Source organism: Pituophis catenifer, unplaced genomic scaffold (assembly GCF_029215685.1).
Source record: "Pituophis catenifer annectens isolate HBS135680 unplaced genomic scaffold, rPitCat1.0.hap2 SCAF_7, whole genome shotgun sequence".
NCBI lineage: Eukaryota > Metazoa > Chordata > Lepidosauria > Squamata > Colubridae > Pituophis > Pituophis catenifer.
In genome coordinates this window covers 4,699,739-4,724,725 of record NW_027256887.1, presented here as the reverse complement: position 1 = coordinate 4,724,725, position 24,987 = coordinate 4,699,739, and the positions used below count along the sequence as shown (strand labels likewise).

The 24,987-nt window shown below is 45.0% G+C and overlaps 1 protein-coding gene across 1 annotated transcript in view; it reads right to left on the bottom strand.

The window, feature by feature from the left end:
• SLC26A3 (solute carrier family 26 member 3) overlaps positions 1 to 24,987 on the bottom strand; it is a 33,425-nt gene that overhangs the window by 7,036 nt on the left and 1,402 nt on the right. The window contains exons 2-16 of the mRNA XM_070947457.1: positions 23,509 to 23,648; positions 22,246 to 22,356; positions 19,484 to 19,641; positions 16,863 to 17,027; positions 15,946 to 16,098; positions 12,313 to 12,395; positions 9,722 to 9,869; positions 8,429 to 8,542; positions 8,258 to 8,335; positions 7,205 to 7,300; positions 5,337 to 5,443; positions 3,168 to 3,237; positions 2,726 to 2,818; positions 2,195 to 2,290; positions 587 to 820 (exon numbers count right to left, since the gene is read on the bottom strand). Of these exons, the coding sequence (XP_070803558.1) occupies positions 587 to 820; positions 2,195 to 2,290; positions 2,726 to 2,818; positions 3,168 to 3,237; positions 5,337 to 5,443; positions 7,205 to 7,300; positions 8,258 to 8,335; positions 8,429 to 8,542; positions 9,722 to 9,869; positions 12,313 to 12,395; positions 15,946 to 16,098; positions 16,863 to 17,027; positions 19,484 to 19,641; positions 22,246 to 22,356; positions 23,509 to 23,648 (1,846 nt within the window). The remainder of the gene's footprint in view (positions 1 to 586; positions 821 to 2,194; positions 2,291 to 2,725; positions 2,819 to 3,167; positions 3,238 to 5,336; positions 5,444 to 7,204; positions 7,301 to 8,257; positions 8,336 to 8,428; positions 8,543 to 9,721; positions 9,870 to 12,312; positions 12,396 to 15,945; positions 16,099 to 16,862; positions 17,028 to 19,483; positions 19,642 to 22,245; positions 22,357 to 23,508; positions 23,649 to 24,987) is intronic.

Sequence of the window (24,987 nt, the reverse complement as noted above, 5' to 3'; positions counted from 1 at the left end):
GATAGATAGATAGATAGATAGATAGATAGATACCATAGATAGATAGATGTTAAATAGATAGAGATAGATAGAGATATATAGATAGAGATATAAAGATATAGATAGATAGATAGATAGATAGATAGATAGATAGAAAGATAGAAAGATAGATAGATAGATAGATAGATAGATAGATAGATAGATAGATAGATAGATAGGTAAATAGATAAATAGATGGATGATAGGTAGATAGATAGCTAGTATTTTATATGTATAGAATAAAAATTTATTTGTTTATATGTATAGAATATAAATAGTATATATAATAAATAAAATAAATAAATAATAAAAAAAACCCTGTACTTGCATTGGGGTGGAGTCAGGGCGACTGAATGGAGTTGAGCCTTTACTGGCCGGATGCCCTTTCTGATGCCCATGGGGAGGTCACAGCAGATATTTTCTCTTTGCGCCCAGAGAAAGAAATATCTTCCGCTACCTAGAATCAAACTCACAGCCTCCTGATTGTGAGTTGAGAGCTCCGCCACTAGGCCACCACGCCGCTCTCTTGCCATGAAGTCTACATATATTATGTAGAATATAGTTTTACCTCTCCGATGATCCTCATGGCTGACACGTCAAGAAACGATACCGCTGAAAAATCAAGAATGACGCTATGAACGTCAATTCTTGGAACTTTGATGTTGGGAGGCAGGTTTGCGTTCCAGTCGATCTGAATTGGAAAATCCTTGGTATTGATGGGCTGATTCAACTCTTCAATCCTGTTGTTGTCCAGCTCTTCCTCCGAATCGGTCACACTAGTGACGGTACAGAGAAAACCTTTCTGAATGAAAAAAAAAAAAAGAAAGAAGGAAAATGTTCAGAATGCTTCTTAACCCCGAAAAGAGAAATTGGACCTGTCAGTTCTGAAATTTAAGGTAAGTTGTTTCCTTGTACATCAAGAGTAATGTTCCCATGTAATGCGCTCTACATGGGGCTGCCCTTGAAGAGCATCCGGAAGCTCCAGTTGGTGCAAAGTGCGACGGCCAACATAGTTTTGTGCTGACCTTGGTGTGCCAATGTATCACCCAGTGGTGGGTTCCTCCCGGTTCGGTCCGGTTCGGCCGAGCTGGTAGCGGTGACGATATGACGTCACCGAACCGGTTCTCCCCCCCGCCCTCCCACCCCCCCACCCACGTTATTCTTACCTTTTATTTGGTCCCACCCCCAATCTATTGCTGCCTCCTGAGTCCCAGCTGATGACTAGAGGGAAAAAAACTGTTTAAACTCTTGCCGCGGGGCTTCAAAGGGCCGCCCTACAGCTGATCAGTGTTAAAAGCAAACAAATGAATCGGGTCATAAGTGCGAGGACTGGTCGTAAGTGCGAGGACCTTCCAGAAATGACTCTGACCAGCTAGCCATGCCCACCTAGTCACATGACCTCCAAGCCACACCCACAAAATAAGCCACGCCCACAGAACCGGTAGTAAAAAAATTTAGAACCCACCCCTTGTATCACCTATCCTGCGGGAGCTGCGTTGGTTGCCGATTTGCTTCCGGGTGCAATTTAAGGTGCTGGTTGTCACCTTTAAAGCCCTTCATGGCTTGGGACCAGGTGATCTGAGGGACCGTCTCCTGCTGGTCACATCTACCTGACCCACCAGAGCGGGGAGGCAAGGAATGACACGGGTCCCATCCCCTAGAGAGATACACCTGGTGGGACCCAGAAGAAGGGCCTTCTCTGTGGTGGCTCCCTCTTTCTGGAACATCATTCCCTCAGAGATTAGAACGGCCCCCACTCTGACACTCTTCCGGAAGGCGTTGAAGACCTGGTTCTGCCAGCGGGCCTGGGGAATCCAGAGCGGGATGGAGCCCATTAAATGGTTCCTGTGATGTCGCCGGGACAGGGGGTGGGGGATTATTTTATTATATTATTTTATTAATTTATTCTATGATTCTCTCCTTTATTGGTTTTATTGTTTTTTATATGAGGTTTTTATAGTTTTTTAAGCCACCTTGAATCATCACGTGTGAATAGGTGGCAATATAAATTTATAAATATTAAATTAAATTAAATTAATAATAAAATAAAATAAAATAAAATAAAATAATAAAATAAAATAAAATAAAATAAAATAAAATAAAATAAAATAAAATAAAATAAAATGAGACCGGCCATAAGTTTTCTGCTGCCATTTAAATAATTAAGGATTCTTACCGGCGTTTCTTGAAGCTCCCCCTTTTTTAGCATCTTCTTCATTTTCCTTAGAGCTTTGTTGCGTTTCTGTAACACTCTCAACGGTTTAAAACCAACCTGAAATATGGAATTATTTTTTAGCAGATATTGGATTATTATTTTTTAATCATCTTAGTATGTTCCAAGTTTCTTTTCAAGTGGAGAACACGGACTTGATTTAAAATAGATTCCAGTTATACGTTTAATTGCGCTGGTAGTCCTCGACGTGTGACCACAATTGAGCCCAAACATTCGGTCGCTAAGTGAGGCAGTTTTAAAGTGAGTTTTGCCCCATTTTGCAACCTTTCTGGCCACAGTTGTTAAGCGAATCACTGCCCTTGTTAAGTTAATTACACGGTTATATATATATATATAAATTTTATTTTTTTAATTATTTTTTAAAATCAATTTTTATTTTAAAATAAAAATAAAACATAAAAACAACATGGTTTAAAAAGTAAAAGTTTTGTGGGAAGTCATTTCTGTTAAGATTATAGTTTACGAAATGCTTACCGCAGCAGTCAATTTTTCCTTGAAGAAATCAACATTGGCAAAGAAGATTGGAGATGGGCACCTGAAAATTTTCACTCCTTCTGGCTCATATATCTAGACAGCAAAAATATCCCCTGTTAATTTTGAGGCACTCCGTTGCAAAAATTGTGCATATTAAATTACTCCAATATTTTTTTACGTCGTTTAATGATCCCCATAGTAATCCCTTGCAGAGTGGAGTTGGGGCAACTGAATGGAGCTGAATGTTTATTGGCCGGATGCCCTTCCTGTCACCAATGCGGAGTTATATTCAGCAGATATATTCTCATTGTGGCCAGAGAGTGAAATATCAGCCTCTACTTAGAATCAAACTCACAGCCTCCTGATTGTGAGGCGAGCGCTCCACTTCTAGGCCACCGCACCACCCATGTTAAATTACTCCAACACGACGTCGAATTCTTACATCTGAGTAGTCTTTTCTGTTTCTGTAGATGTCGTTCCTTCCAACGTTAGCCAAAAGTGTGCATTTTGGACTGAAAAGAGAAGAAGCAAATGAGCTGATTAATGCAGAATAAAGGGGACCAAATGTTATTCCAACGATGTGAACCTTTGCTTATATCTCTATTATCCCTTAAACAGGGTTGGGATTCAGCCGGTTTGAATCGGTTCGGGCAAACCGGTAGTTCCGGTGAGCAGTTGGCCCCTCCCACCCGCCCCTGCCCTTTCCTGTCCTGTATTTCCCTGTTTTTTTAGCTCAGCTGATTCACACAGCACAGCGGATTGCTGCGCGTCCGCTGTTTTACTCACCGGCGCTGACATAGAAGGTAGGTTTTTAATCTTAAAATGGCCGGTTTTTGAACGCTGCACGTGCGAATCCCACACAAAGCACGCACTCACCAAACCGGTTGTTAAACCAGTTGCATCCCACAACTGCCCTTAAACTACAATCTTATTCAGAATTTGGGAATATTCTTTGCAGGATTCAAAAGTGCTGCCTTCCAGCAAATATAGAGAGAGTTGTTAAATCTTGGTAATAGGTCAATTACGAAACTGACATTCTATAGGCAATCTCTAGCAGTACTGTGGGCGTGGCTTGGTAGGCGTGGTGTGGCTTGTGGGGCATGGCTTGTTGGGTGTGGCAGGGGAAGAATACTGTAAAATCTCCATTCCCACCCCACTTTGGGGCCAGCCAGAGGTGGTATTTGCCAGTTTTCCGAACTACTCAAAATTTCCGCTATTGATTCTCCGAACTGCTCAAAATTTCCACTACCGGTTCTCCAGAACCTGTCAGAACCTGCTGGATTTCACTCCTGTCTAGCAGTCTCCCTTGTATGTAATGGACTTTTTTACTGGAAAAAACATCAGTTTTTGACCAAAAAAAGTCATAAATCATGGTTATGCAACTACAGAATATTGCGAACGGCCATAAATGTGAGCCAGTTTGCTAAGCAGCCCAAATGTGATCAGGAACTATTTGTAAGAACTTAAAATTCTCAGAGGCTACCACAAAGAAGAGGGAGTCAAGCTATTCTCCAAAGCATCTGAGGGTAGGACAAGAAGCGATGGGTGGAAACTAATCAAGGAGAGAAACAACCTAGAACTAAGGAGAAATTTCCTGACAGTGAGAACAATGAATCAGTGGAACAACTTGCCTCCAGAAGTTGTGAATGCTCCAACACTGGAAGTTTTAAAGAAGATGTTGGATAACCATTTGTCTGAAGTGGTGGAGGGTTTTCTGCCTAAGGTGGGGGTTGGACTAGAAGACCTCCAAGGTCCCTTCCAACTTTTTTGTTCTGTTCTGTTCGATTCATCTCTTCCCTCCCTTCCGCTCTCCTGCCCTGCCCTGCCTTGCCCTCCCATCCTATCCTATTCTGTTATCTCTTCTCTTCTCTTCTCTTCTCTTCTCTTCTCTTCTCTTCTCTTCTCTTCTCTTCTCTTCTCTTCTCTTCTCTTCTCTTCTCTTCTCTTCTCTTCTCTTCTCTTCTCTTCTCTTCTCTTCTCTTCCCTTCCCTTCCCTTCCCTTCCCTTCCCTTCCCTTCTCTTCTCTTCTCTTCTCTTCTCTTCTCTTCTCTTCTCTTCTCTTCTCTTCTCTTCTCTTCTCTTCTCTTCTCTTCTCTTCTCTTCTCTTCTCTTCTCTTCTCTTCTCTTCTCTTCCCTTCCCTTCCCTTCCCTTCCCTTCCCCTTCCCTTCCCTTCCCTTCTCTTCTCTTCTCTTCTCTTCTCTTCTCTTCTCTTCTCTTCTCTTCTCTTCTCTTCTCTTCTCTTCTCTTCTCTTCTCTCTTCTCTCTTCTCTCTTCTATTCCTATTCTATTCCTATTCTACTCTCTCTACTCTACTCTACTCTACTCTACTCTACTCTACTCTACTCTACTCTACTCTACTCTATTCTGTTATCTCTCCCTTCCACTCCCCACGAGGGATTCTTCCTCGGAGATACTAAAGAGTCTTTCCAAGAAGAAATATATGGCACATATATTATTCTGCATATTGTCTGCAGTGTATTTACAACAACAACAACAAAAAAGTGGACCATAATGTGATTGATCAATTATTTTACTCCATTCGAAATGACTTGATATCTTTAATCTGCTTCAGGAAGTTGAGCCGACGAAATGAAATAAATATTTACTTACAACTGAACCCGGAATACAACCGTCAGGAGCTCAAATCCAAGGCCGGCAGCTAAACCAAGATCCAATCCCAGTAGAAGGGCAGCCAGGAAAGTCACAATCCAGACAATCTAACAAAAAACAAACAAACAAACATTAAAGGAGATACCATTGATAGATTTGACTAGAAGCAAAAAGGAGAGAATTTATCAGCAAGGTGTTTCTGACCCTACTCAAAAACAAGATAGGGGAAGCTATGCTAAAGCTAAATGAAACATGTACATTTTTTGTAAATATTGTAGTGGCCAAAATTGCAAAAAACTTTTGGGAAAAGTGTATTTTTGAGGTTTGATGGTTAATAACACCACCTTTTTTTGGGGGGGGGAGTTTCAAGATAATCCTATTCCACTGCTGGAATGGCCTGGGAATAGCCCAGACCTTCAACCAATTGAAAATCTATGGAGCCGACTAAAGAAACTTGTTAGTCAGAAGCGACCCAGTAATCAAACCCAGTTAATAGAAGCCATCATTCAATCTTGGTTTCACATTCGAACAGCTGCAGAACTAAAAGACTTGGTTCACTCCATGGGAAGATGTTGTAAGGCCATCATTCATGCTAAAGGTTACCCAACTAAGGATTAACTGAGATGGTGATAATTTTTGTATATCTTGTTTTTTCTATGGTGATAATTTTTGTAGATCTCATATTTTCTACGTGTTTCCCTTTTCTTCTTTATACTGTAACTGCTGTTCTAATAGCAAATCCTTCATAACAGTTATTGCATTACATTCTTGATTCAATTATCTTTCCATTGATATATAATTTTATGGTACTACTCCAAAAAAAAAAAAAAGTGGTGTTATTAGCTAGTTTTAGAAAATACACTTTTCCCAAAAGGTTTCCACAATTTTGACCATTACCGTATTATTGCTGATAAACAAAAGACAACATCCAATGTTTGAGATGGAGACATAATGGCTTTTTGAGTAGGCAGGCAGGGAATTTAGGAGTACAGTTTAGAATGGGAATAAGAGAGGAAGGAAGGAAGGAAGGAAGGAAGGAAAGAAGGAAAGGAAGGAAGGAAGGAAGGAAGGAAGGAAGGAAGGAAGGAAGGAAGGAAGGAAGGAAGGAAGGAATAGCAACCGCACTTAGACTTATATACTGCTTCATAGTGCTTCACAGCCCTCTCTAAGCAGTTTACAGAGTCACCATATTGCTCCCAACAATCTGGGTCCTCATTTTACCGACCTCAGAAGGATGGAATGCTGAGTCAATCTTGAGCCCCATCTGGATCGAACTCCTGGCAGTGGGCAGAATTAGCCTGCAATACTGCATTCTAACCACTGCACCACCAGGAAGAAGAATGAGAATGGGAATAAGAGAAGAAGGAAGGAAGGAAGGAAGGAAGGAAGGAAGGAAGGAGGGAGGGAGGGAGGGAGGGAGGGAGGGAGAGAGAGAGAGAGAGAGAGAGAGAGGGAGGGAGGGAGGGAGAAAGAGAGGGAGGGATAGCAATAGCCCTTAGACTTATATACCATTTCACAGTGCTTTACATTCCTCTCTAAGCAGTTTACAGAGTCAGCCTCTTGCCCCCAACAATCTGGGTCTTCATTTTACCAACCGCAGAAGGAAGGCTGAGTCAACCTTGACCCGGGCAGGATTGAACTCCTGGCAATGGGCAGAATTAGCCTGCAATACTGCATTCTAACCACCGCCCCACCCTGTTTCCTTTTAGAAACTTTTCATGAAGATGAGAGCAGAGTGGGGGAAACACCAACTTCACCAAAGCAGAACAAAATGGCGGACAGCTTCGTTTGCCTTTGGTTTCCCTTTCACCCATGTTCGATGACATTGTTTATGTTTGAATCGCTATTTGCACAGCTGGGTCACTTACACAATCACACTTGTCCTTTTTCCATAAAACTCCAATCTCTTTGAACTGCATCAACATGCCTTTCAAATTTCCCAGGACCAAAGCTGCAAGGACTGACTGTCGATGAAAGAATAACATACACGTTTAAAGACAGAAAACCACACTATGAGACATAAAGAGAGACAAGAGGGAGATTTGAATATCTCAGAATACAGGTAGTCCTCGACTTACAACTATTCATTTAGTGACTATTGAAAGTTGCAATGGCACAGAAAAAACGTGACTAACATAACACCTGCAGTGTTTCACTTGACAATTGTGGCAAGAAAGGTCATAAAATGGAGCAAAACTCATTTAACAACTGTCTCACGTAGCAAGAAGTGAGAAATTCTGGGCTCAGTTGTGGGCTCAATTGTCAAGAACTACTTGCTACAGAAAAGGATTCCACCTGTAGAAACCCAACCCAACCCAACCCAACCCAACCCAACCCAACCTAACCCAACCCAACCCAACTCAACTCAACTCAACTCAACTCAACCCAATCCAACTCAACCCAATTGAACTCAACTCAACCCAGCCCAGCCCAGCCCAGCCCAAACTAATGCAACCCAACCCAACCCAACCCAACCCAACCCAACATAACTCAACACCACCCAGCCCAGCCCAACCCAGCCCAACCCAACCCAACCCAACCCAATGCAACCCAATGCAACCCAACCCAACCAGTGGTGGGTTCCTATCGGTTCGCTCCAGATCTTGCGAACCAGTAGTAGTGGGGGTGGGAGGCCCTGCTGACCCACCCAGACATCATCACCAATGCTCTGCACATGCACAGAAGCACTGCGTGCGAGCGAAGGAAGCACGTGCATGCTCCCATTGTGAACTGGTAGTGAAGGTAAGTGGAACCCACCCCTGAACCCAACCCAACCCAACCCAACACAACACAACACAACACAACCCAACACAACCCAACACAACCCAACACAACACAACATAACCCACGCAACCCAGCCCAATGCAACCCTACCCAATGCAACCCAACCCAACCCAACCACTAAGCCCCAAAGTCAGTACCTTTTGCAGTGGTTCCAAGAGATATCCAATGGCTAAGATAGCAATCATGACAATGAGAGCCGAGAGGAGTCCAGCGACCTGCAGGACAAAAAAAAAAACCTTGGTTAACACACTTCCTCTAAAATAACTCTGGGTAATTCATTTACCGCAAAAGCTTAAATCACCCAATACCTGTGTCTTCCCTCCAGTGCTTTCTTGGACTCCAGACCTAGAGAGCGAAGTGCTTGCCGCAAATCCTTTGAACACCCCTCCAAAGATGTTGCTGATTCCAAAGGCGACCAATTCCTTTAAAACACACACATACACATGTACTGCAAGGTAATACAGAGAGTTCCCGACTTACAACAGTTCGCTTAGTGACCATTTGAAGTCACAACAGCACTGAAAAAAAGTGACTTACGACCAGTTTCCCATACTTTCCCTCCTGTTAGTCCTCTTGTATCCCCATCATATTCAAACCAGATGTTTTCTGAACAGCCGTCCTTAGAATGCAGTTGCATTCTTCTTTCGGACCGGGTGTCCTTGAAGTGTTGTCTCTGGCTGGCACAAATTGCTTAGCGCAGGGGTGTCAAACTCAAGGACTGTGGGCCAAATCCGGCCCATGGGATGCTTAGATCTGGCCAGTGGGGCTACACTGGAAACAGCAAAGTACTGGCCTGCACTGCCTCTGCCAGCAAAAACAGAACTCGGGAGAGCTGCGCGCAGCCCGTTTTCACTGGCACAACACACGGGCCACCACAGATGTCCAGGGGTGGGCTCCTGGGGGGTTCAGCTGGGTTCAGGCGATCCTCTAGCCAAGGATTACCAGTTCGGCGAACCCCCAAATACCATCCCTGGCTGGCCACGCCCACATGCCCTGCCCCTCCCCGCCCTTCCCCACCACTCCCACCCCTCCCAGGAGTCTCCATGCGGCCCATTCATCATTCCAAGTAAGTGCAGGGGCCACGCGCAGGGTCTGAGAAGGCAAAAAACGGGCCTACCAGAGGTTCCGGAAGTCCAGAAACGGGCCTGTTTCCGGCCTCCGGAGGGCCTCTGGATCCCGGGCGAAGCAGTTTTCACCCTCCCGGAGGCTTGAGGAAAGCCTCCAGAGCCTGGGGAGGGGGAAAATGCCCTCCCCGCCGTGGTGCAGGCAACTGACTAGGCCACACCAACTATGGCCATGCCCACCCAGCAACGGGGCAGCGAACCCAGTGCTAAAGGATCCAAAGCCCACCCCTGTAGACGTCCCTGACACGAGTGATGTGAAGCTGGCCGTGTCCACTCTGGCCACGCCCACCCCGGCCCCTGAGGTCAAATACAACCCCAATGTGGCCCTCAATAAAATTGAGTTTGACACCCCTGGCTTAAAGACTTCCCCCTTCCCCGCTCCCAAGGGCTTCCATTTTTGGGTCTACAGCAGGCTGGCATGGAGCATGGTAAGAAGCGGGAGCGAAGTGGCAGATCCGGCACTTGCTAGATGCTTACCTGATTGGCATCTATGGAGTAATCATGCTTAATGGAATAAACCTTCGCCACCGAAAAGGCAACGGCGAAGCCGACAATGGCGATAGAGATACTGTCTCCCAGACCACGTTCAAAGTACTTGAGATCGGGAGCCACGGGAGCTTGAAATCTAGAATGAAAGCACAGGAGGTATTTAAAATGGAGACCGTGTGTCGTTTTGGTAACACTGGTTGACTCAATACAGATGGCTAAGTTAGAGAGAGATACTTTTGGACCCGGTTAGTTGACATTTTGTCCCCTGCATTTATGGATCCAGGAAGCTCTGCAGGACATGGTTAAAAAAAAAATCAAGTTGGTAACTCAATGGTGCAACCCAAGCACCGCTTGTTTGGATTAAGATAGCAATAGACATAACACTTAGACTTATATACCGCTTCACAGCGCTTTTACAGCCCTCTCTAAGCAGTTTACAGAGTCAGCCTCTTGCCCCCAACGATTTGGCTCCTCATTTGACCCACCTCGGAAGGATGGAAGGCTGAGTCAACCTTGAGCCTGGTGAGATTCGAACTGCCAAATTGCAGGCAGCCGGCAGTCAGCAGATGTAGCCTGCAGTTCTGCACTCTAACCACTGCGCCACCGTGGCTAAGATAAGATTAGTGTCATTTTTTTTTCCCTGTGGGCACCCTGGCACACATTAAAAATGAAATTCTGTTGCCTGCTCTCAAAAGTGTACACATACATAACACACATATAAATGGTAAAGGTTCCTCTTGCACATATGTGCTAGTTGTTCCCAACTCTTGGGGACAGTGCTCATCTCCGTTTCAAAGCCGAAGAACCAGCGCTGTCTGAAGACGTCTCCATGGTCATGTGGCCGGCATGACTAAATGCCAAAGGTGAACGAATGTTGTTACCTTCCCACCAAAGATGGTCCCTATTTTTCCACTTGCATTTTTTACGTGCTTTTGAACTGCTAGGTTGGCAGAAGCTGGGACAAGTAACAGGAGCTCACCCTGTTATGCGGCACTAGGGATTCGAACTGCCAAACTGCCGACCTTTCGATCGACAAGCTCAGCGTCTTAGCCACTGAGCCATCGCGTCCCACCCTAACATATTAATGCATATAAATATTAATTGCTGTCCATTTTGGATAAGTAGCAGAAAGAGGAAGCTTGAGAATTCACAAGGTTGATGCTACATAGAACTAAATTGTGGCTGAATCTGGATGTTTTGCTTCGGATATCACGAAGCTCCCTCCCAGAAGGTAACAAGGAAAAGGACGTGTAGCGTCCCGGACAATCCTGGGGACCCTGCTCAAGCATCGTTTATATGCAATGTTCTGGATAGAAGGGAGTGAACTACCAATAATCTTTTCTGCTATCCTCACCACTCTCTGCACCGCCTTCCTGTCTGAAGCAGTAAAGCTTCTAGAGGAAGAGCCACTAGAGACCAGCAAATAGATTTGTATGTATTTGCTGCCATCTAGTGGTCATAGTAATGCAATATGACAGGATGCTCTCGATCGTCCCTCAGTTTATAGAAAGTGGTAAGGACAGTGGAAGGGAGATGTACTTTTCTCATGCAACGCAGAAAATGCAGGCGCTGCTGTGCCCGCTTCACCAGATCGCCGTTGAGCAATCAAGCCAGATTGTACCATCAGTGGGGGTGGGGGTGGGGGAGAGAATCACTCTGCAAAAGTCCTTTGAGGGGGTGATTCAAGGGTGTGGGGTCCTTGGTGCTCTCTGGGCTTGGTGGTTTTCCTGCAGACGTTTCATTACCCAACTAAGGAGCCTGGATAGCTCAGGAGACTAAGGCATTGTAATTTAATTCCAGCTGTCTGCAATTAGTAAGTTCGAATCTTGCCAGGCTCAAGGTTGACTCAGCCTTCCATCCTTTCTAAGGTAGGTAAATTGAGGACCTAGTTTGTGGGGGCAATAAGCTGACTTTGTAAAAATATACAAAAGTATGAAGGCTATTGCTTAACGCATTGTAAGCCGCCCTGAGTCTCCGGAGAAGGGCGGCATATAAATCTAATTAAAAAAAAAAAAAACCTAAGTAACATCATCAGTACAAACCACATTCCCTTCTAGCACTGATGATGTTGCCTAGTTGGGTAATGGACGGGTTGTAAGCAGTGGTGGGCTGCAACCTATTTAATAACCAGTTCTGTGAGCGTGCGTGCAAAGCGTGCGGCTAACGTGCTTACGCGCAGTGTTCAAAATACAGCAATTTGAAGCTCAGCTGCTTACCTTCTAAGGCCGCCCCAGTAAGTAGAACAGCAGAGGTGCAGAAATCAGCTGTGCTGCATGAATCAGCTGAGCCAGAAAGAAGGAAATAAAGGACAGGATGCGGCGGGGGCAGGGAGGAGGAGCCAGCTGATCGTCAGAACTACCGGTTCTCCCGAACCGGTCCAAACCGGTAGCAGCCCACCACAGGGACTACCTTGTATGCTTAAACTTACAGCCCATGTGGTGGATTCCATTTACAAAGCATTTAAATTGGACTGTGGAAGCTCTTCCAAATTATAACTGTGGCTAAATTTGAGTAAGAAGGGAAAAACAACCTCAAAGCTATCTGTTTCCATTAATATATACAGTATAGTGTCTACTTACCCGACATCTAATGTTCCAACAGTATCTACCTCGAATATTTCTTTGAAATTAAAGCCGTAAGATAGTCCAGCTGCTATGACTGTCTGGAAAGAAGCACAACAAAACAATTTTAAAAAAGCTTTACAAATTTTCAAGGGGCTATTCAGGAGTGAAATCCAGCAGGTTCTGACAGGTTCTGGAGAACCGGTAGCGGAAATTTTGAGTAGTTTGGAGAACCGGCAAATACCACCTCTGGCTGGCCCCAGAGTTGGGTAGGGATGGAGATTTTGCAATATCCTTCCCCTGGAGTGGGGTGGGAATGGGGATTTTGCAGTATCCTTCCTCTGGACTGGGGTGGGAATGGGGATTTTGCAGTATCCTTCCCCTGCCATGCCCACCAAGCCACGCCCACAGAACCGGTAGTAAAAAATATTGAATTCCACCACTGGGTCTATTTAAGTATTTAGTAAGGTAAAGGTAAAGGTTCCCCTCGCATGTATGTGCTAGTCGTTCCTGACTCTAGGGGGCGGTGCTCATCTCCGTTTCAAAGCCGAAGAGCCAGCGCTGTCCAAAGATGTCTCCATGGTCATGTGGTCAGCATGACTCAACACCAAAGGCGCACGGAACACTGTTACCTTCCCATCAAAGGTGGTCCCTATTTTTCTACTTGCATTTTTTATCTGCTTTCGAACTGCTAGGTTGGCAGAAGCTGGGACAAGGAACGGGAGCTCACCCCATTATGCAGCACTAGGGATTCGAACCGCTGAACTGCCGACCTTTCGATTGACAAGCTCAGCATCTTAGCCACTGAGTCCCTATTTGAGTATTTATCATCGCCTTATTGTAAGAGTTATTTAAGAGTGCCAGCTCTTAAAGAAAGACTGATTGCCTATTTAACTTTAGCCTGTCCTTTCACCATGAATGATGGAGCAAAGTCATTAAGGTTTTCATTGTCTTTATGCTTGAAATCCTCCGAAACCTGAACCCAGATTTGTGGGTTTGAATGGATGGAGATGTTTTAACAATAAGGGTTGATGGGGTCATTTCCTTTTCGTGTCCATGGGAAAATGAGAGTTCTCCCAACTGAGGAACAAACTAATTTTTCACTATTGAGGAAAATACAATTTGGGTTGATTAAGGTCAGGGTTATAGCATTTATTGGGCCTGGTTGCCTAGCGGTTAAGATGCTGGACTTGTCAACCAGAAGGACGGCAGTTTGAGACCCCAGTGCTGTGTGATGGGGTGAGCTCCCGTTCCTTGCTCCAGCTTCTGCCCACCTAGCAGTTCGAAAGCATGCAAATGCGAGTAGATAAATAGGTACCATTTCAATGGGAAGGTAACAACATTCATTGTGCCTTAGCGTAGTCATGTTGGCCGCATGACCACAAAAAATGTCTTGAGACAATGCTGGCTCCCTTGGCCAAGAAACGGAGATGAGCATCGCCCCCTAGAGTCCGACACAACTGAACAGGGAAGAAACCTTTACCCATTTATCTTTATAGTATCTATTACGCAAGGATCTGATTGACCACTAGATGGCAGCAAATACATACAAAACTATTTGCTGCTCTCTAGGGACTCTTGTGTAGAAACTTTTATCTTGAAGTATATTTTTTAAAGTACAGGGTTTAAGCTCAACATTTAGCCCAAAGGAGCAGCTAAAAATCACAGGAATGAGACGGTGATTGCCTTAAGATGTTAGGAGAAAACAGCAAACTTAGGCTGTAATTCACATGGCAACCCAGTAAGGTGAAATCACCTGTTGGATTGAAAAGGTAAAGGTTCCCCTTGCACATATGTGCTAGTCATTCCCGACTCTAGGGGGCGGTGCTCATCTCCGTTTCAAAGCCGAAGAGCCAGCGCTGTCCGAACATGTCTCCGTGGTCCAAGGGTGGGTTCTACTTACCTTTACTACTGGTTTGCAACAGGGCTGTGCTTTGCTCTTTGTGGCCTTCTGGGACCAAAAACGGGCCATGGGGGGGCACGGCGCTCCCTCCGTGCCCCATTTTGGACCTAGTAGGCCTCCCTGCAGCCTCCTGGGATCAAAATTGCGCCACGGGGAGGTCTGTGCCACTCCCCCTGCACTCCCCCACCCCCTGCACATGCATGTGTGACCCTCAGCCATGCGTACGTGACTCCCACCCCCCATGCATGCACGTGCAACCTCCCTTGCATGTGTGCACATCTCCCGCATGTGTCCCGCCCCCCGTGCATGTGTGGCAGAGACCCAAAAATCAGCTGGCCGGCGGGAGGCACGCGCACATGCGCAGTGGAGCTGAGTTGGGCGAGAGGGCTCCTCATGCCAGCTGTGGCACGTGTGCCGTAGGTTCGTCATCACGGTCCTAAATCAAAGAAAAGACCCAGCAGCTCAAGAAGAAAAAGCAGGAGCCATCGACAACATACAGTGTAAGGACTGTAAGTTGTGCCGTGGAGGACAAACAGGCAGAAGAATAGCAGAGCGTAGCCAGGATCACTAACTAGCAAGCAGGAGACGTGATTAAAACTCCTTAATTTCTCAACACGTGGACCAACCTAACCGTAGTTTCAACTGGGAAATTTGAACATGGACTAAGCCAAGTCCAAAAATGTGAGACAAAGTCTGGAAGTCTGACATTCAGACAAATCAGAGCCTTGGTAGTACAGTGGTCTAAAGCACCCTCTTATTAAGACCAGCTGCCTGCAATTACTGCAGGATCGAATCTCGCCAAGGCTCAAGGTTGACTCAGCCTTCCATCCTTTCTAAGGTAGGTAAATTGAGGACCCAGTTTGTGGGGGCAATAAGCTGACTTTGTATAAATATACAAAAGAATGAAGGCTATTGCTTAGCGCATTGTAAGCCGCCCTGAGTCTCCGGAGAAGGGCGGCATATAAATCAAATTAAAAAAAAAAAATCAGCCATCAACAGGCACAGAATCATAAACAACATTTACACACCATTCAGAAGAGACAATCAAAAACCAAAATGGAAACCAAAAGACCAAAAATTTGTCAGCAATCAATAAGCAGAGATGAACACCAATACTAAGCCAACAAACAAGAAGTAAACAATACTCCAGTCAAGAAGCTACCAACTCAGACAAACAAGCTAACAGTAAACAATGGCCTAATTAAGGGACCACCAAGAACACTCCCATCAACACTGACAGGGCAAACCACTTAAGTAGAAAACAGAGAGCAAACCCAACTCATTTCATTTTAATGTATGCGGATTAGTGTACATTCAAGGTGACAATAACTCCTCTAACTCCTTTCACTGATGATATTACCTAGTTGGGTAATGAAACGTCTTTACGAAAACAACCAAGTTCTGAGAGCACCAAGGAGCCCACCATTTATTTATAGTCTTATAGCTTGGATCCAGAGGTGGAAAGTGACAATATTCTGGTTTTTTTTTCTTCTACAGGTAGTCAGTTCACATAAATCCAGATGGTGGCCATGACTGAACCCTCATTCCTGTCTTATGTGCTTCATATTAAACAAAAAGCTTCAGTCATGTGATTGTGGCCGCCATCTTGATTTTCTTTTAACCTGACCCCAATCGAGGATGCCATTATTTGAACAAATGATAGACGTGAACCGAACCCAAAATATCTAATTTTTAAAAAATTTAAAATGGTCTACTTTAGCTCGCAAAAGAAACGGAGGTGTTCTTACCACAATGACTTCGATAGGAATCGGTACCGGGAGTTTGGCTTTGTAACGGTCGTTCAGTTCCTTGACCACACTCACAACGACTAAGATAATGAGCGCGGTGACTAAATCCGCGATGTTGGTATTGGTGATTTGCTCAAATATACTTTTCAGGGTCTGTTAAAAAGGAAGAAAGGGCTGGGTATTAAGACGATGTAGTTGCAAATGACAAAGGAGAATCACAAATTGTGTTTTGAAGTGTCGGCTTCGTGCGTGTGGGAAGCCAAGCCCCTCCCAGAATAATGAAATATTTTAGGAAATATTAAAAAGGCAGAATATTTTATTTCCCTGGATGATAAAAGAAGAAACATATTTTTTGAAGACAGAAAGCAGCTCCCTGTCCACATTTGGTGCCCATTAAGAAAGACTGGGTCAGCCTATCTACAAGACAAAAGACCTTCAGCTCCAGGATGATGGGATTAAGACCTGACCCTCCAGGACATAATAGGATGAACCCAGTGGTGAAATCCTGCTGATTCTGTCTGGCTCGTGCGAACCAGTAGAAGCAGCGGCGGTGCGTGGTTCGGCAAACTGGTCGTGGCGGCAGCGTGAGGCTCCACCCATCTGCCCGGATGTCATTACTTCCTGGTTTTAACCAGGAAGTAGCCCGTTTTTTACCCTCTGCACATGGCACTTGAATAGCCAAGAGCTTTTGTTGTGGTTGCGGGGAGTCCTTGACTTATGACCACAACTGAGCCCCAAATGTACATTACTAAGCAGCACGGTTGTTAAGTGAATATAGTCCCATTTTACAACCTTCACTAACAAATGGTTGTGAGTTGACAACTACCTGTGCTTGAAAAACAACGGCAACAACAACGCATAATAACAAATCGGAGACGTTTCCTGAGAAATAAGGATTCAGAGTTTGTAACACTCACCCAGATGAGTCCCAGAGGTGTATTAAACGGCTCAACTGGTAGTTGAAAAATGAACTTCAGTTGAGACACAAAAACGTGTATCGCAGCACCCGTAGTAAATCCACTGATTAATGGCTGAGATAAATAGATGACGATGAAGCCGAAGCGTAAAGCACCCAGGACTAACTGGAACAGAAGAATAAGGACATTAGAGACAGAAAAAGAAACAAGGATCTTGATGATTACTCGGGAAAAACTGAAAATTGAACAGTAGACATTTTTTTTTTGCTGGGATAGAAATCATTTTGTATCAGGAGCGAAAGACAGGTCCACAAGAAAAGGTTCAATTATGCTGATTTATTACTAAAATCCTATGCACTGAAATCTTCTTAACTAACTATTAGTCCCTGCTTGGAATTAGATGCTGGTGTCCCAATGGTGTTTTTTCAGGAGGCAACTAGACTTTCTGTTTTTTTCTTCTGAAGACGTTTTGCTTCTCATCCAAGAAGCTTCTTCAGCTCTGACTGAATGGTGGGGGAATGGAAGGATTTATATTCCTTGCAGACAGCTGGTCATTTGCATCCTTTTTAGAGGGTCGTTGAGGCCACTTGGAGGTTTGTCTGTGTCTTCGGGGTCACGCGAGTAGTGCAAATGGTTTCTGTACTCTGCAATTTTTCCAGCTGTCTGCAAGGAATATAAATCTTTCCATTCCCCACTGTCCTGTCAGAGTTGAAGAAGCTTCTTGGATGAGAAGCGAAACATCTTCAAAAGAAAAAAAAATGAAGTCCAGTTGCCTCCTGAAAAAGCACCTTTGGGACAACCATGACCTGGATGACTGAGCATCTCTACAGACAATACTGGTTAATGGAATTCAAGGGAGGCTGGATTTGGTCTGTTTGTGACCACGTCGCGATTCTAGGCTGATCCCTCTTTTGACTCCATCCCCAGTTTCTGCCATTCCTTCTCCTACATCTCCTACATTTGTAGGATATTACTTAATATAGGATTGCTATTTCAGTAAATAAAAATAATATTTAAATAGTGAATCATAGTGAATAATTTTGTCCTCCTTCCTGCCTGTTTTTTTTTAAAAAACTATCAGCTTCTTTTCTATTTCTTTTTAAAATCAATTACTTTTGATCCAACGGAAGGAAGTTGTGAATTTTGGAGACGGGTAGTCCTCAACTTACGACTATTCCTTTCATGAAATAGTCCTGAAAATTTCGAGATTCTTTTCATACTTCTGAACATGCCCTTAGAACTAAGGCAGTGGTGGGCTTCAGCCGGTTCGCACCGGTTCAGGCCAACCGGTTGTTAACTTTTTGCCCAGTTTGGAGAACCGCCTAATCCCACCTCTGGCTGACCTGCCCCTCCCCTCCCAGGAGTCCCCTGGTGGCCCGTTTTGGCTTTCAGGATGGTGCAGGAGACCTTCCAGGCCCAAAACTGGGCACAAGGAGCATCGTGCCCCCCGATGCCCCATCTTGACTGGCAGAGTGCTGCAGGACGCTGAGTGCGGTCCCGCCCCTGGCCATGCCCACTTGACAACATCCACCCAGCTGAACATTAGGGCAGAGAACCAGCTGTTAAATTATTTGAATCCCACCACTGAACTTAGGGTCCTTTCTCTGCATTGTAGTTACTACTTCCATTGAGGACAGGACAGGAAGATTTTATGATGCTACCTAACAGATACGCATCTGAGCTAAAGAGGAGAAGGATAGGACAATGTTTGGACAATTGGTACCAGCTTTGGGATAGGTTTTTTTTTTGGGGGGGGGAGATTTTTTTACAAAAAATCTTCTTCTCCTTCTTTCTTTCCCTTCCCTACCTCCTCCCCTCTCCTACTTTCTTCCTTCCTCCTCTCCTTCCTCTTCCCTACTTCCCCTTACTTTCCCCCCACTCCTCCACTCTTTTCCCCCTTTCTAACCTTCTCTCCTACTCTTTTCCCCTCTCTTTTCTTCCTCTCCTTTCCCCTTTCTTCCATTCCTCTCTCTCCCTCTCCTCTTCTATCTTACCCTCTACTCCTCTCTTCTTTCTTTCCCTTTTGTTGTCCAATATTTCCCCTATTTGGTATCCGAGCATCCCCAATTTTATATTACTATATACTTTCTTTCCAATTTCCTTTCAGTTTTATCTAGTCCAGAGATCTTCAAACTTGGCAGCTTTAAGACTTGTGGACTTCAACTCCCGGCCGGCTGGAGAATTGTGGGAGTTGAAGTCCACAAGTCTTAAAACTGTCAAGTTTGAAGATATCTGATCTAGTCTATCACCTCTATCATCATCATTGTACATTTATATTATAACCTTCTATCTCACCACCCCCCATCCCTTTTTTCCATTTACTCTGGTGTCATCTGGGTGTCTAATTCTTTTTGTCTTTTCCCTCATTCATCCTTCTCTTATCTAATTTGTTTGTCTATCATCTTTTATTCATATTTCATTTCTAACCATACATAGAATCTTCCCCATGTCTTGAAATACACCGATTCCTCTTTATCTTTTATTCTTAGCGTTAATCTATTCATTTCTGCACAGTCTAAAAAAAGGAGAAGGATAGGACAATATTTGGACAATTGGTACCAGCTTTGGGATAATTTTAAATGCTAAAAAAAAGAGGATACATTCATACAGAAAACACTTACCTGAAAGATGCCAGCCAGGACAGTGACGGATACCGCCACCATGACTCTTTCCTGGTTTAGCGATGAATTGTTCATTGCGCCATTGGTGTTCCCAGGTTCATCCGGGACCATGTTGATAACTGCTCCTCCTACCATCAGACTCAGGATGGGGAAAGGTCCTGTGTGACATGATTGACATTACATCAGTGGTGGGATTCAGCCAGTTCTCTCCGGATCACGCGAACTGATAGCGGCGACTGAGGGAGGCTCCGCCCACCTGCCCAGATGTAATGCGCAACTACTGCGGGTGTACAGAGCCTACCTTTTGCGAACCGGTAGGGAAGGTAAGTGAATCCCACCTCTGCTTTACATGATCTGTCTATCAAACAGTTCTTGTGACTTTTATACCACCCAAGCTAGCGAAGGATTATAAAGCTATCACAGCCCTGAAAAGGATGATGGACGACGGAGAGTCCTTGTTGACTCTCATAGTGATCTGTCCTTAAGGAGATCTCTCAGAGATCTCCCAATGGGGCATTCATGCCCACTGTAGCTAACTATCTTGATCTGGTTCTCTTCTTCTGACAAGAATAGAAGGGCAGAGTTGGAAGGGACCTTGGAGCAGGGGTGAAATGCTCCCGGTTCGGCCGAAGAGGTTGTAGAAAAAAAAAAAAGCTTTTAAAAGCCTCTGACGATCCCAGCTGAGTTGCCTGATCGTCAGAGGCTTTTAAAAGCATTTTTTTTTCTGCAACCTCTTCGACCGAAGAGGTTGTAGAAAAAATGCTTTTAAAAGTAAAAAGAAAAAAAAAGTTGGCCACGCCCACCCAGTCACATTAAACCCTCCCCCCCACCAAGCCATGCCCACACAACCAGTAGTAACAAATTTTACATTTCACCACTGCCTTGGAGGTCTTCGAGTCCAACCCCCTGCTTAGGCAGGAAACCCTACACCTCTTCAGACAAATGGTTATCCAATCTCTTCTTAAAATCTTCCAGTGTTGGAGAATTCACAACTTCTGGAGGCAAGTTGTTCCACTGGTTAATTGTTCTCACTGTCACTCCTTAATTTTGGATTGCTTCTCTCCTTGATTAGTTTCCACCCATTGCTTCTTGTTCTGCCTTCAGGTGCTTTGGAGAATAGCTTGACCCCCTCTTCTTTGGGGCAGCCCCTGAGATATTGCAACACTGCTGTCATGTCTCCCCTAGTCCTTCTTTTCATTAAACTAGACATACCCAATTCCAGCGACCGTTCTTACTACGTTTTAGCCTCCAATCATCCCCTAATCATCTTTGTTGCTCTTCTCTGCACTCTTTCTAGAGTCTCAACATTCCCTTCTCTCCTTCCATCTTCCAGACCATTGGATCTCTTAACCACCGCGCCACAGTCATTAAGGCATCATGGTTAAGCGAACCTATAGTCCGCTATGATGCCATTTTGCCAAAACCCAAAAGTAAGTGCCATCATAACACATGGTCACATGACCACGGGACACTGCAAACGCCCCTAAATGTGACCGAGCACCCTACATTTGGCCCCTTGACCATGGAACTTCAAATCCAGGTCATCAGTGTCCCCCTCTTTTTTTTTTTTTGAGTCAATTCAAACTTTGAACGGTTGCTAAGCAACTGTTCATAAGTGGTGGACTACCTGTAAACCACATCTCCCTCCCCTCGGATGTACCAATCGCTCAACCACAACTTGCTGTACAACCCAAATGTTAAAATAGGCTTTGTAGAACCTGCATGGAATAATTCCCCGTATGAAAGCAAATAGAACATTTAATCGAGACATGATATTGTTCTGTGCAAGAACATCGGGGTGAGTTTCACTTACTTTTGCTACCGCTTTGCTCACCTGGGCGCCACTTATATGCATGTGCAGATTGTATTTGATGACATCCGGGTGGGTGGGCGGAGCCTAACGCCGCGGCTACTACTGATTCGCCCGAACTGGGGCGAATCGGTAGCAACCCACCACTATATACACATCTCTATTTGATAGAATTTTAGGTCCTTTTTGTGCTTGATAATCCCTCACAGTCATAAAAATCACCCTATGCCACGTATTTATGCCGCCTGCCTTGTACGTGATTATGACCCCTGAGCCCATATTTTGTGGTTCTTCTCGGCTGCACTTGATCATAAACTATGTCATTTGAGCATCAGTTCGGTGGAGCTGTTCTGCCCCAGCTACGGACCCCAAAGAACGCAGCACACACAAAGTCTGTACAAACCTTAGTTTACTAAATTAAACCAGTCTTTTTCAAACAAAGGCTGTTCATTAACTTTCTTAACAGCCTACAAGAATCCAAAAAATAAATAATCGTAATCTTACTATGGTTGGCAGAAAGCCCAGAAGCAATTTGCAGGAAACTGATAAGAGAACTAAGATCGAGACGCGAAGGAGAGTGAACGAAGTTGTTCCCTGCAAATTGCCTCAGTCGTCATCCTTCCTTAAATAGGCTAAGGGAGTGGCCAATTAGCCCCAAGCCTTACTCTTGAGGAGACCTCCTCCTGAGGAGCCACTCCTGCCTTTTGGCAGCTCTGTGCGCCCGTGCATCGAGAAGTGGCTCCTCCTCTTTTTCCTCTTCACATATAGGAGCTTCTGGAAGTTCTGAAGGCCCTAGCAGAATCCCCGCCTCTGGCACCACACCAGCCTCCTCGCTGTCGGAATCAGCTACTAGCTGCACAGGCTGCTAACGGGCCACAACAGGAGCATGTTCTATTGTGAGGCTAATTAAAAACTTCGCCCCCAAGTTCAACTGGAATTTAGTTCAACGTACCGACTGATATATGTCTGGAAGTGCCGAAGAAGAAATATACAACCACAGGGAAAAAGGCTGCGTAGAGTCCATAACTCGGAGGGACGTTTGCCAATAAAGCGAATGCTAGACCTTCAGGAAAAGAGAAAAATAAATAAATAGTATGAGTGAAAAAATACAGATAGTCCTTGAGTTACAATCGTTCATTTACTGACTGTTTGAAGTTACAACGGCACTGGGGAAAAAATGACATGGCCATTTTTCACACGACGGTTGCAGCAATCCCTAGGATCACGTGATCAAAATGTAGAAGCTTGGCAACTGGCATGTACTTATGTTAATGCTAAAATGCTTGTGAAGAAGGCACAGAAGAGGCTGTACTTCCTGAGAATGCTCAGGAAGATAAATCTATCTCAGCATCTCCTTCTGTCCTACTATCGCAGCACCATTGAGAGTGTCCTGACATACGGCATTCTTGCATGGTATGGGAGCAGCTCTGTAGCGGACAAAAAAGCTCTACAGAGAGTCATTAAAACTCTCCAGAATATCATTGGACTCCAGCTACCAGCCATGGACGACATCTTTGAATCTCGCTGTTTGAGAAAGTTGCATAACATTCCCAGAGACTCTTCCCATCCTGCTTACAATCTTTTTGGACTGTTGCCTTCTGGCAGAAGATACGGAACAATTAAAACTCGATCCACACGTTTTCCGAATAGTTTTTATCCCAGAGCTATAATTGCACTCAACAATGAACTAAAGGGCCACCATCAGTGAGCTGTTGGACAGTATTACTTGGTCTGTTGTGTGGATGTTTGGGTGGTTTAGGGGTGGGAAATTGTGGTGGATGGGAGTGTATTTGGGGATTGTTATGTGTGTTGGACCTGGTCTTTGGGTGTTACGTGAATTTCGTTGTATGGGTATACTGTGTATACACGTACAATGACAATAAAGTTATTTATTTATATTTATGATGGTTGCAGTGTCCTGGGTGTGTGTGTCACGTGATTCCCCCTTTGAGACCTTCTGACAAGCAAAGTCAATGGGGAAGCCAGATTCACTTAACAACCATGATACCAACTTAACCACTGCAAGAATTCACTTAACAACGGTGGCGAGAAAGGCCGCAGAATGGGGCAGAACTCACTTCAAAAACTCACTTCCTCTTGCTTAGCAAGAGAAATTTTGAGGTCATTCGTGGCCGTAAGTCGGGGTGGTGAGGACAGTATCTCGTGCAGAGAAAAAAAAAAACCACATTTATTAACCAGAACTTAAAACAGCTACCTTGTAAAATGGCGACCAATCCTGTGCTAATTCCCGAAACGATGTCGCTAAGAAGCCAATTCTTTATCTGATATGCAGGTAACCAGGAAGCCACCGGAAACAAGTGAAGAGCAGCACTTTTGACTCTTTGTGGAGTACACCTGAAAAGCCAACGGAGCATTAATGCAACAGTTCGAATACGGACATTTTTCAATCGTTTCGATATTCTCCTACTACGAAGACACTGAGCTTGTCGATCGAAAGGTCGGCAGTTCAGTGGTTTGACTCCTGAGTGCCACATAACAGGGTGAGCTCCTGTGACTTGTCCCAGCTTCTGCCAACCTAGCACTTCAAAAGCACGTAAAAAATACAAGTAGAAAAATTGGGACCACCTTTGGTGGGAAGGTAACAGCGTTCTGTGCACGTTTGGCATTGAGTCATGCCGGCCACATGATCACGGAGACGTCTTCGGACAGCGCTGGCTCTTTGGCTTTGAAACGGAGATGAGCACCGCCCCCTAGAGTCGGGAATGACTAGCACATAGGTGCGAGGGGAACCTTTGCCTTTACCTTTAGCTGAGACAACTGCAACTGTATTTGGGAGATTGATTAGATTAGAAGACTGGAGGCTAAATCGTACAATGAATGGTTGCCGGAGGTAGGTATGTCTAGCCTAAGAGAAGGACTAGGGGTGACATGATAGCAACCTTCCAATATGCACAGATGCATGCCCACACCCATAATTCTATGTGCCCCAGCCCTGCGCATGCGACTCCTCCGCTTTCCCATGCTCCTAGCACGTGATGGCCCGGTGGGCCCGGTAGGCCTGTTTTTTGTTCTTCCCCGGCCTCCAGAGCCTTTCTAGGAGCCTGGGGAGGGTGAAAACGGCCTTCCCTACCCCCCGTGGAGGCCCTCTGGAGGCCGGAAATGGCCCGTTTGCCAACGTCTGGTGGGATCTCCCTCCCCAGGCTCCTAGAAAGGCTCTGGAGGCTGGGGAGAGCAAAAAACGGGCCTTCTGGTCCCACTGGTAGTCAGCAAACGGGCCGTTTCCGGCCTCTGGGGGGCCTCCTTGGGGCCTCCGGGGGTGGGTGGGCAGGGAAGGCCATTTTTGCCCTCCCCAAGGTCCTAGAAAGGCTCTAGAGCCTGGGGAGAGAAAAAAACGGGCCTCCCCCACCCCCCGAGGGCCTCCGGAAGCAGGAAACAGCCTGTTTTCCTACTTCCAGTAGGCCCAGAAGGCCTGAAAATCAGCTGCCCAAGCTCAGCTCGTGTGCCCACCGATATGGCTACACCATTGCTTCCAACTTTGTTATTCTGCATTTTGACAAGGTCAAAGGAAGATCCTCTTCCCTTATGTGATATAATCAAAGGATAGTCCACGATTAACTGATCTCTCGATGAGTCAGTTAATCCACTGGCCCTGAATTTCACCCATTTTATGGAACCATCAACTATCCACACTGCCTGGTTTTGTACAATATATGGGCTACAAATTAATCAGCCC